General features: G+C 35.8%; 3 protein-coding genes across 6 annotated transcripts in view; 2 read left to right on the top strand and 1 right to left on the bottom strand.

Annotated features, from left to right (window-relative positions):
• LOC125040971 (FACT complex subunit spt16-like) overlaps positions 1-1,039 on the top strand; it is a 22,188-nt gene extending 21,149 nt beyond the window's left edge. For all 3 annotated transcript variants that reach the window (XM_047635782.1, XM_047635781.1, XM_047635783.1), the window contains one exon: positions 1-1,039. This exon is cut by the window's left edge and continues 132 nt beyond it. The gene's annotated coding sequence lies outside the window, so the exon portion shown is untranslated.
• Positions 1,040-3,500: 2,461 nt separating this feature from the next.
• LOC125040970 (protein C12orf4 homolog) lies at positions 3,501-9,643 on the bottom strand. 2 transcript variants are annotated; one of them, XM_047635779.1, is made up of 12 exons: positions 9,391-9,643; positions 8,133-8,311; positions 7,786-7,931; positions 7,485-7,660; positions 7,008-7,229; positions 6,539-6,703; positions 6,262-6,374; positions 5,966-6,114; positions 5,104-5,274; positions 4,926-4,991; positions 4,546-4,671; positions 3,501-3,856 (listed from the first exon to the last, which is right to left on the bottom strand). In XM_047635779.1, the coding sequence occupies exons 2-12, from the start codon at positions 8,299-8,301 to the stop codon at positions 3,767-3,769; spliced, it is 1,593 nt and encodes a 530-aa protein (XP_047491735.1). In that variant the 5' UTR covers positions 8,302-8,311; positions 9,391-9,643; the 3' UTR covers positions 3,501-3,766. The 2 variants fall into 2 exon arrangements, with proteins under 2 accessions (XP_047491735.1, XP_047491736.1); XM_047635780.1 differs by having other exon boundaries at positions 9,479-9,635.
• A 203-nt stretch (positions 9,644-9,846) lies between these two features.
• The window catches only part of LOC125040870 (vacuolar fusion protein MON1 homolog A-like), a 10,250-nt gene continuing 7,596 nt past the window's right edge, over positions 9,847-12,500 (top strand). The window contains exon 1 of the mRNA XM_047635640.1: positions 9,847-10,076. Coding sequence (XP_047491596.1) covers positions 9,852-10,076 — 225 coding nt within the window. The 5' untranslated portion in view covers positions 9,847-9,851. The remainder of the gene's footprint in view (positions 10,077-12,500) is intronic.

The raw sequence follows: 12,500 nt of genomic DNA, 5'->3' as shown, positions 1-12,500 counted from the left end.
ATATGTGCAAAACTCTAGGCATAATTTCAAGGTCTGATGGCATGCAGGGGAACCAATCATTCACTTGCATCATAGTCTTATGTATTCTTGTAGCCCATGATATTTTAGATAATTTTGTGTAAGTGCTTGGTGCTCTTACCAATTAGATATTCTTAAGGAGGTTTGAATGCCCCAGTTCTTAGCAGTGGTCGCATAGAAGGATGACTGAGGAATGTAAAGAGATTTGATGTAGAGTCTGGAGTATGCTGATCTAGGATTACAAAATGTCAGGGTCTCCAACGGGTGTCTGGTTAGATAAATTAAGTGATGTTGTGTGGCCTATTTAAGCAGTGTTTTTGCTTGATTTCAAGAAGAATGATGGAGGATAAATGTTGTAAACTTGTAATTATATTCAGTTGATGATGTAGTGCACATGGTATGGTTTCAAACTTCCAGTTATACTGTGCATATCAATTTTAGAAGGTTTCAAAACATTTCTTTGTTGATATTAGGCTGGTTTCGTGGATACACACTATTAATTTTGCAACATCTAGAAGTCAAGATCTTGTGTTCCTGTGATGTGAATGGCACATTAGAGGAAGGTCTGCACACAATTACAAGGTAATTGTTTTAATTATTTTTGTACCATAGGAAAAGAATAATTAACAAATGTTTTGTTGTATATTCATGTTTTAATGTTTTTAGTGTAGATTGGCATAGGAACGTCACTTCACTCCAAGAGTTGGATATGGGAAAATAACTTGACCTGTAATAAGCATTGCAAAGTTTTAGTTGTGGGTTCAATTTCTCATTATGAAACATTCAGATTTATTTTTTCATTTTATTATTGGTTCTGTTTTGTTGTTTTTGAGGAACAATAGGAAACTTAAATATTGCTTAGCAAGAGCATTGTATGTGTTACAGATAATCCCTATTTAAAGGAGTGGGAGGTCACTTTGTGAGGCAAGTTATATTCCCAGGCATGTAACTGGTATGAACAAAGGTTTAATGTATTGCATTTTATATTCTCTCCCAGTGGAAAGTAAAAAAATATTTCTTAGATGTTATTCATTTAAACCTTTTACATGATGTAGGTGACCCAATCAGAAATTACTGAAATATGTGAATTAACTTGGAAATATTTTCTAGATTTACTATTTGCACTATTACCATTGTTTTTTTTTTCTACTACTACTACTACTACTACAACTACTACTACTACTACTACTACTACTACTACTACTACAACTACTACTACTACTACTACTACTACTACAACTACTACTACAACTACTACTACAACTACAACTACTACTACAACTACTACTACTACTACTACTACAACTACTACTACTACTACAACTACTACTACTACTACTACTACAACTACTACAACTACAACTACTACTACTACTACTACAACTATCTCTTCATCTTTCTGTACCTCCTCTTCCAAATTTACTTCAGTCCATTCAATTAGAATTTTGCTTCATTCCTATTTGATTGCGTCTCGAGTATGTTCACGCACTTCTGTTTGTCTGATTATTACTTTGTCAATATTGTTCCTTTTTCTTTTTGTTCTTTTCCCCATCATTTATTTTTTTACAATACATTCTGAAATGCAAAGTAAATGTTGGTCTTCAATTCACATTAATAAAAACAGCTGAATAAAGGAGACTTGATTACATATTGTGTTTTAAGGATATGCATTTGTGATTTTGAAGTAAATTAATGGAGTTCATTTTGCTGAAACTCAAATTTAAAATAAAATAGTTTCTGCATCCAAGTCTGAAAACTGATTGATAAGTCCAATAGATTAAAATTTTATATGCTTGTATTTTGCATATGATAAATCCAAGATTCTCCATTTGTATCAACTTTTGTAAATTCATTTTTTCTTTGAAGCTGTTACTATTTTAATTCATGTGGCCATGAACAAGTTTACCTGACACTGGATGCAAGGGCTCATATCAGCAGATAGTTATGATCATCATTGAAGTAAACAATTATATGTCTGTGGGACTTTTAAGAACAAGACTTGTTTATATTCTTGGGTATTGCCAAGCTGGTATGAATGTGTTGTCCATCAACAGACACTAGGACTACTTTGAAAGGCAACTCTGTGGCCTGCCTGTTCCCACAGTTGAGTGAAATGGCCTTTCTGCTCCTTTCTTTTACTCTGTACAACAATTAATATGCTTTTCTTTTCCTTCTTCCCCTTCAACTACGTTAAGACCTGTTCCCATAAGTGGGCATGATCAGAGGGCCCTGTAAAGGTGAAGTTACAGACAAAAAAAACAATGGGGAATCTACTTGTTTACAGACTAGTTTGCCCATCTGTGACCTAATATATATTCGTGCCTGCCCTTGTCAGCTGATCATGCCTGCTTGTGCAGACAGGCCATTATATAGTGATTATTCCACTTCAGCCTACTGACTGGCCACAAGCCAGAGTTCGTGCCCTACATCACAGTGTTGGTAACACACACGTCAGACTTTTCTTTGCGAGGACCCTGACTATGTGCCATTAGGCATTGTTCACTGGTCATGAATGATAAGTCCATTACTAAACACCATGTAGCTACTTCAACAAGGAATCCTGCAATATAGCAATAAAATAAATTGCCCTTATTGAAAAATCGGTACATACAGACTGGTGGTTTGAAGGCGGCTATGAAATGAAAAAACAGCCAGGCATTCAGTGCTATAGGGCCTCCCAGTACTTCTCTTCAACTTAACTGTGTGTTAAGTTTTCCATTTTCTGTTCTGCTACTTATTTACACATATTGCATTTGCCAATTGATATACTACAACCAGTGTGGACAGTAACAGTATAACCTTTGGCAGAGTAAGGGCATTGCCTAATATTGTAGATGGGCCTTACAATGTAATTCATGTATTACCCAATGAAGTACAAAATGTATTATTTATCAGTATAAATGACCATAAATAGCTCTTTGCTATTCCCAGGTTTCAAAATGTAATCACTCAATACATATTTCTTATTTTTAGGAATAATAATTATAATTTGAATGAATGAAAGGATAACAGATGCAGGATGATACAAGCTTGGAGGTTTCCATACAACATTTATCTTCAAACCGTCTGTAGTTAGGCAATTCTATTGAACATGACTTCAAATCTTTTGTCAGAAGAACAGTGGAATTAATTTTGTCAATGATTGTATCAAGAACTATTATGAAATATATTTATATAATAAAAATACAGATGCTATACTTTGATGTAACATTCAGAAAAATAAACTGCAATCAGTGGATATCTTTTCTCTATCACTAAACCCAAGTAAGTTAGCATTTGTCTGTTATCTGTATTCTTGCATGCATTTATATAAGTAGCATTTTGACTTTCCAGAAATCCCTTGAACTTGTTAAAATAGATTGAAATCACTAATCCATGCTGAACCCTCCTGAACCTTATTTTTTATGAACAAAATATCAAGCTAAGTAATTGATCTATTCTATTGTAAACCCAGAAAAGTGAGGATAAAGACTTGTATAGTATACTAATTAATGTAGTTTATTATCAGAGGAGAATACATATAAAAAATTTGGTCAGTTATATAATTATTACTTCAGATATTAACACAACAAGCCTTTTAATTTTTGGTGAAAAATGGATACATTTCTAAATGGCTGTTTCAGATATTTTAGAGTATAAAATAATAATTAGAAGAAAAATAATACATGTTACAATTTATTTCATTTAGTATCTCTTCTTAGTATCGGGAAAACTTTACCTTGGATCATGTAATTATTTTTCCTTTATCTTACGAAGACTTGACAACCAAAGGATTTGACACCCGGAATATATTGGGTAACATGGCTGCCAAATGCTGGAACAGGTCCTCAGATATTCCCTGAAATGTAGAAAATGTGTATTCAGAAAAATAATCTTTCATAGTAATGCAGAACCATGGATGTTCATGAGAGTGAGCTTAGAGAGCTGGCTGTTCAGCAGAGTGTGTAGAAGTGATACCAGTCTGAAAAAGCAGCTGCTCTGAGTTTCAACTTTTCACATAACCTTTAACTTGAAAAAAAAAAAAAAAAAAAAAATATGGCAAACAGAATACAGAAATAGCTCTATAACATATTTGTCTTTTTAAATATTATCTTTATAAAGTGATTATTTCATATTGGCCTCCTTCCTACCTTTTCAATTGATTACATTGTGATTTTAACAGTGAAACTAAAAAAAATTATCCATTACAATGCCTGTTTTGAAAACAAGCACTCAGAACCTGTAATTGTCATTTTAAACAATAATGCATAATGGTTAAAAACTTTGGGGTGTACTCAAGAATATTTTCTTGGAATTACTCAAGTACTACCTAACAGTTTCTCAAGTAAAACAATTGATATTAGTTCTGATGAAACTATGAGTGTTGGTTACACCAGGACTGACAGTTAATTCCTGGGAAAAGTTTCTTGAGTACAGCCCTTAATTTCACCTCAAGTATAAGTTGAAATAACAAGTAAGTAAGTCATGGCACTAATAGGTTGACCTGACAACACTGAGAATCCTAAAATCACAGGGGTTGCACTATACCTTTGGGACAAGAAACTGCATGTTTTTCATCTCGGCTCCACCCCAGGATGCCATTTCCATCATGAAACCCTTTATGCACTTGTAAACCAGCTCTGCTCGCTTCTGGCACCAGGACATTGTCATTTCCTGCATGGTAGAAGCCATTAACTACAGATTCTACATTATTATTATTATTTTTTTTATTTTTTTAGAATTGGAGACTTAATGAAAATTAAAGCAAGATTATAAACATAAGAACTTGACAAATTGAATTCTTCCTCTCTTTTTGAAATATTAATATTCAACTAGCAATATAAAAAGGAGATGAACAAAAGACTAGCAAATGAGACTACACACAAAGATCAGAACAGTAAATATAAGATGATGATAGAGCTACTCACCTCTGACATGGAATTTGTCAGCAAAAGGGGGATAGTGAGTGTTGTTATGTCTCCCAGACATGCAATCTGGAATCAGAGAATTTCAGAAATGTAATCCCCATACCATTTTTTGTTACTGAAAAACCCTAATGACACATATGTGCAACATACAATTAACAAGATACCTCCTATATCAAACCTTGAGAACATTTCTAAGTCCTAGTATAACAGGATGGCGAGAATTGATGTCCCCAGAGCGTAGAGAGTCGTCCACAATCATATGAAACACCACATGCACGTCAGCTAAGTTAGAGTGGCGTGTGATGTAGAAGTCACCAGCTTTAAGGTGCTGTGGCACTGGAGGAGGAGGCTTGAAAAAAAGAGAAGCCCTGGTAAGTCAAATTAAATATCAGAAAATTATATTAGATATAATGGAAGGGAATACTTTTTCTTCTATCGGCTTCTCCCTTCAGGGGTTGCCACAGCGGAATGATCATATCATAGTCGGCTTGTCATTGCAGGTGGATGCTCTTGCTGCTAACCTTCCTTCCATTTTTTTTTTTTTTTTTTTTTCCTATTTTTAATCAAGCATTCCAATCTTAAAGTCTACTGGTTGTAAAAGAAAATGCTAAAATACAACTGAAGAAAGAAAGAGGAGTACCTCTGAGTATCTGAGTTGATACTCCAGAATTATCTCACTCTATTAGCTTGTAAATCAAGAGAGTACTGCCAGCTCCTTGACTATTGGCAGTGACTAGCAGTATCAATGAATAAATTGTAGTGCCTGTACTCATGGTACTACTATTTTCTTGTACAAGCAATGCTTAAGGAGCTGTCACTTGATTTGGATCTGTTTTCCATGTAGCAGTAAGCAGAGCTTTTCAATATACAGAATGGTATGTGGAGGATAGTTCATTCCATCTCTGCATATACAAATATGTATATAGATGCATATATTGCTAACAACCTATATACAGCCACTATGACCTATAATCCTTAACAAAAATATTAATAATAACACTGATAATACAACTAATACTACTATTAGATCCAACACATACTGCTGCCTCCTCATCGCAATCGTACTGTGGAGGAGGATGGTCCCGGCGCCACTGAACAACCTGAGGAACTAAGTCTCGGGTGGACTCCAACTGATCCTCTAAGTCTGGGAAATGCAATTCAGTCGTCCTGCCACAGACTCGGCCAAATTCTGTGCAGACACGAAGAATCAAGATAGAAAGAATATAAGAAGTTTTATATTATTATTTTTTTTTTTTTTTTCTCTCTCAATCATAACTGGATGTTATTGAATGATCTCAATATTCAATCTTTTAATTAAACCATACTCCCTCATTACCTCTCTTGATGCCTGTGTAGGTGTTGATTCGGTCATCAACCAAGAGCACTAGACCATTTAGGTTGTGAGAATAGAGACTCATTGAAGTCTGGATGCGCTGAGGTGGAATGGCGCTGCATATAACCAAGAAGGAATTTTTAATTAGGTACTCATGCTAAACAATAAAAATTAATCAAAATGAATGAATAAGTGAAGTTCATGTTAGGGTTCTGACACAAACAAGCTTCACGCTGCAGTCTATACACCTAAGTGCACCACACATATACTTTAAATTCACCTTGCATCATGAGACTGATATTTGCACAGTTGCAGGACATCTGCAGACAGCAAACGAAGATTGTGCATCTGCTTCATCTGTGCGCCAAGATGTATGGTAAAGCTTTCTTCCTGGGTGGGTTCTGTTGCCTCTGTCATTACTGTGTCTGAGCCCAGTATAAAGTCTCTGTACAAGGAAGAAAAAATGGTTTTATAACTCATATTTACTTAATATTTTTGTTCTGTAATCTCAAACACCAACTATTAAGCAATTTGACACAACTATCTTCAATGAATTTCCTGATGACTGAAAACTCACAAACAAAAAGCATAACTCATTCAAGGGTACATATATATCTTTGCTAAAGAAACAACTGATATATAAACTTTGACACCAAAGTCTATCTCTAATATCCTTCCTACAATAAAAGCAAGTACCCATATGCTTAGGTTCAAAAGAAATATAACATCTGAAAAACTAGAAAACATACTTTGGAGTCACTGGTGTTGTGATCTCCCGCCCAGCAAAGGACTCTATTACAAAGTTCTTGAAGTCCCTTTCTTGGTCTTCCTTCAGGACAGAGATGGTTGAGTCCCACTGAACCTCCATGAGCTGGGAGTCTTCTAGATGTCGGGCAGCTAGATTGTTTACGTCATCATCAGTGAAGTGCACTCCAACAGCACTTACAGTCTCACTCATTTCTTTGGTCTGTCTGTTGGATATAAAACCTTTTGTTTTGACTGTTTATGAATATACATGTGTACACATATGCACATGTTCAAATGTAGATGTACACATGTGCAGATGCATAGACATGTATATACTGTACATCCATCCACACATGCACAAAAAAAAATAAAAAAAATAAAAAAAAATAAATCAAATTAAATTAAATGTCATCACATGCTAAAAAAAATACAAGGCAGTAAACCAGGCTCCAGGCAAATGTTATGATGAAAACCAGTACCTCTCACTGATTTCCTTCAATGCATGCTCCCGCTGGGACACAAGGGAGCTCATGGCATTAGAGAAGGAATGCTCCAAGCCTATCAGATTCGCTGCTGCTGGTGAGTGCACGAGGGAATGGTACATGGTTGCCAGCATCTCATTCTCACAACCCTCATCTTCTTGCCTCTTATTAACCTGGTGAGTCAATGCATTATCAAAACCATCATTAAAAAATAAAAATAAGAAGACATGTACTTACATAATAACTTCAGCTATACATTTATCATGTGGATATAATTAATAAAAATATCAAACAACACCTGTGCATATTTATTAGCCCAAGCTGCAGCCACATCCTTAATGTTGATTTTTCCCTCTTTGAGAGCCTGTATAGCACGCTTATCTTGCTGTCTATAGTGTTCCTCTGTTTTGTCCTGGACGGCAATTTTCAACTTCTCACTTAGTTCTGTTTGGTGTCATAATATAGCAATTAATTGATGGACTGGTTTATAATGATGTGAAACTCGACATCTCATGATAATTTCAAGTAACAGACTATTGGTGATTAGATGTGACCTTATATCCTTTTCAAAATTATAATTCATGGGATTATGTACCCAGGTCAAGCTCTATAAGACCATGCAATTATTGTAGAAAGTCAAAATACCATTGTGTAAATAAATAGGAAGGTTGTGGTGCTGAATGAGACGGTGAGCTAGTTCAACTGGGCATACACTCGTAGGTATTGACACTGGGACGCGCACAGTTAGAACCCTGGGCTCCGTTCCTATGGATACCTCACACAGACAATCCTCATTACGTGTGGCAGCCACCATCTTGGATTATCTGAAAAATATAACAATACTGCAAATATATTTGATTTTTTCTATATTAGCTATGAAATCATAAGATTTTATCCCTATGATCCTGTCAAATACATCTCTTTTTAATGCTTTCTCTTTCTCATCAAACACATAATCAAGGGAAATCAATGTTTGGCCACTTAAAAATTACATGCCACTAAAATTACATCTGGCTAACATTTCTGACTTTTTTTTTTTTTTTAGTACATGTATTGTCAAAACTCTCTAGTCAAATCCAAAAGTTGTAACTGTCAAAGGATCACTTTGACCTTTATATCATCATAGGTATGGTTAAGGTCAACAAACTTCCATGAAGTACATTATGGCAAGACAGAGCTTGAATTATTCTTTAATTAATGATATATTGTGAATGAAAAAAAAAAAAAAAAAAAAATTACCATCCCCACCTAGAAGTATGGAGATTGGAGATTGGTTGGTATGAATGTGTCCCAGACTGGAAAACTTCTTATATGCAAGGGCAAGTTATTTGTAAAAGTTGTAAATTGTGCAATCAAATTTTCAGTTTGTTCCCCTTAAAAGTGCAAAAATATTGTTTCACATTATGTAATGTTTGTGATGGATGATACATTATTTGTACATCATTTCTGCAACATCACTGATGGAACAACCCAGTAGGGTTCAGTTTAACTGATAACTCTTTTAGGCCGTTCAGTTCGCAAAGTGATCCACTCTAGGACCAATCCACAATATGTGGAAACAGGCATTTTGATAACTTTGTGTGGACAGCAAATAAGATAGGGACAGCTGCATGGTGAAAGCAGAGAAGTGCACAGCCAGCTGCACATGCAATGTACTGCCCATACACCACAAAGCTTCCAGTCTGGGATATGCAGATATATTTGCAACATCTATCAAACTCTTGTCATAGTAAACAAATAAAAAAAACAATTAGATCTGAATCACAGCTGATTGCTATTACGATCTACTAATTCATTTAAATTGATAATTTGATATATAACACGTCAGATGTCACTACTAAGTAGATAATTTTTAACGGAATTTTGTCACAGTCGGTCGTGAGCAAAAATGACGTTTAAATACCTCCTTTGCCTCTCCTCCCACCAAGTGTGGCCAACGATTCGCCCGTAGCTTACGCCTCCCCTTCCTCCCTGTCAGCCCCAAAAACTACCTTATCCTTTGTTCCTTTATACGGCTTTAGTCTTTTGATATCCACATTCCCTGGACCTCGTGCCCAGACCACTTATCTCCGCGGTTCGCTGTTTGTCGCAGGGACGGGCGCCCGGAACGCGAGAGGCGGAGGCTGTCAACGGCGATCAGCTGATTCCTGTAAACAATCTCGGGATCATAACGCAAGCACGAACACTTCTAAATCTTCTTAAACTATTTGTTTTGCCTTAATATAACGATGACGTGTATGTTATGTAATTGTTAGAGTATATTTAAAATTAAATTATTAAAAATGTGTTACTCTCAAGTAAGGTTTGATAACAGTATGGGTATAGGTAGAGACAAAAAATGATCCCGAAAGAGTGTTGACCATCATGGCGGAGAGTGCGAGTGAGCCGAAACCCGGAGTCCCTCACACAAAACTCGCTTCTTCGGACGTCGTTGGGGTTGAACTGAAGGATGACACTCCAGGGGTCAGCGGGGAGGTCATGCTCGTCAACACAGACAGCTTCGAGGAGTGCAATCACGACCTGGACACGCAGTTCAGCGGCGGGGAGGACGCCCCCGACTCTCCCATTAGGAAGGTGCAGGAGGAACAGGTGAGCGAGGGAGAGGCAGCCTTTTCTATTGCTTTTCCTGCATAAATTCGGACGTTGGTCTTAGGGTGATGTCGTCTAGTGTCTTTACTTCGGGAATCTCTGCAACGGGTCGTGTTGTGGTTGGAAGCAAGGGAACTGACTTAACTTTCCGTGGACTTCAGAATTCTTGTCTTCGCTGCATTTTGATCACTGGAAGGTATTTAGAACATTCGCCGAAGTAGATAAGTATGTGAAGGCGTTTTGATGGCCCACCAGACCTGTTTAAGACTGTGCTAAACAGGCCTCTTGTGTACATGCAACATTTGAGTTAACAAAAAACTGCTAAAAATTCACTTTATAGTTTCAGTTTCCCACAGCCATGTAGTACAAGATAAATTTCTCCTGTAATGAACAGAATGACTGAAAACAGACCCTTTTAATCTGAGGCACTGCCTTCACATGTTCATAATAAGAAAGTTGTTTAACACATACTTTGGTATACATTTACAGGAAAATGTAATGCTACTATTATAATCAAAACTACTTGCTTATACATGAAATAATCTTTGTAGGCAAAAAAGGACATTAGAAATGAAGAAATTAGGTCGTCTTAAATGCCGCACAGAGAGTAAATCCATGGCAATTGGGTGGTGTAGCCATTCTCTTATATTCCTATATAGATCATAATTACTTGATATATATATTCCAGTATTATAAAAGGATTAAAATAATTACTTACTAACATGCCCATGATATGAAAGGTTTATCATCACTGACTATTTGTTTATTATGTGATACTATGAATATTTATTTTTGAGTCCCTGTGACAGTGGGGGTCTGGGGGCAGAGGCTCTATAGGGAAATACACAATCAGATGGGGGTTTGGGGTGAAGCCCTGGGGTTAGGAAGGGTTGTGGATTTCCTAGGAAAGACTGGAGCAATAGGTGTATTGTCATTTTGTAAACATTGCCAATAGTTTCATTTATATCATTTGCAGTGGAAAATAACAAGAGATTCACACATATTGCAGCATTGAAATTGGAAAGAAGGAATATTAATTGCAAGATTGCATGGCTGTGTGAAACTGAAAAATCATCAAATTTACAGTGGATTCACACTAGGTCTATCAATTCACAGTGACTCTGAAGTGAAGTCTGGTGAACTCCAAAGACTGAATTGCATTATAAAGGGAGGGATATCAATTTTGATCATTTTATTTTCTACTTTATGTGGCTAAATTTAATAGCTCCCATATTTTCAGTAGTAATTACTTTTATAGATATTTTATAGTAATTACTTTTATATGGTTTGCTCAGTCTTACTGGTACACTTAAGCATCATTTGTTGACTAGTGCATAGCTGCCCAACCTGTCTACCTATTGGTTGATTGTATGCATGCAGATTGGTGAAAGCTACAACAAACCTTGATACTGTGCTACATTCAGGTTAAACTTAAATTATAAGCTGTCTATCACAGGTCATGTTAACTTTCACTTAGCATTGGATAAAACAGAGGCAATATAAATCTACGTGAGAGAAGAGTCTTTTAAAAACTATACCATCTTAACCCAATGTCAGTAGGTGGTAAGAAATTTATCTATTGTCTTTACATATAGATGGCTCTACAGGTGCTTAGTCTCAAAGGAGTCAGCTATTAGCCTTACCTATCTCATCTATTTACCCTTTTCCTTCATTTTTGAAAGCTTCACTTCTATTTCACTTCAAACAGATTTATAGTTGTTTATAATATTGAATGTCTTTTCTTACAGTAATTTTTTTTTTTTTTTTTGTGTGTGTGTGTGTGTGTGTGTGTGTGTGTGTGTGTGTGTGTGTGTGTGTGTGTGTGTGTGTGTGTGTGTGTGTGTGTGTGTGTGAATTTTTTGTAGACTATTTATTTATTTGTTACTGTTCTTTATATATTTTTCCCCTTAATTAGACATGAATAGTCTTGATTTTTTCACACAAAGTATCATCAATTGATCCAACATAAAGAAAAATAAGAGTTAGGATTGATAAAGTGACAAGTAACAGTGTTGATTGCATTAGGGGAATGTTGCAGCTTTGGACACAAAGGAGCAAATAAATAAATTTTGAATGCCACAAACATTTAATATGTAAAACTTTTCTCTGGAACCTTTCCCTTGAAGGTTAGTGAAAGAAAGCTCTACTCTTAAAGAAAGCTTTATGAAAGACTGGTATATAATGGGACAGTTTTGATAGGCATTTCAAAATTACATGCACAAGCATGCATGTACATACACACATACATCCAAATGCACACACACACACACATCCAAATACACACACACACACACACATCCAAATACACACACACACACATGCACACACACACGTATATATTCATGTTCATGCACATGTGCATGCACTTACACACTCACATGCACATTCATATTCCAACAAATATATATATCTTGTCAAATAGAT

The sequence above is a fragment of the Penaeus chinensis genome, chromosome 29 (assembly GCF_019202785.1).
Source record: "Penaeus chinensis breed Huanghai No. 1 chromosome 29, ASM1920278v2, whole genome shotgun sequence".
NCBI classification, from domain to species: Eukaryota; Metazoa; Arthropoda; class Malacostraca; order Decapoda; family Penaeidae; genus Penaeus; species Penaeus chinensis.
Note: the sequence above shows the minus strand (reverse complement) of the source record. Positions and strands in the feature narration are given on the sequence as shown.

Coding starts and splice junctions, on each gene's coding strand:
- LOC125040970 (XM_047635779.1), bottom strand. CDS start 8,301: ATGGTGGCTGCCACACGTAATGAGGATTGTCTGTGTGAGGTATCCATA. Junction 6,115..6,261: donor CTACACAGGCATCAAGAGAG/GTAATGAGGGAG, acceptor GTGTCTGCACAG/AATTTGGCCGAGTCTGTGGC. Junction 3,857..4,545: donor TGCAGTTTCTTGTCCCAAAG/GTATAGTGCAAC, acceptor TCTACATTTCAG/GGAATATCTGAGGACCTGTT.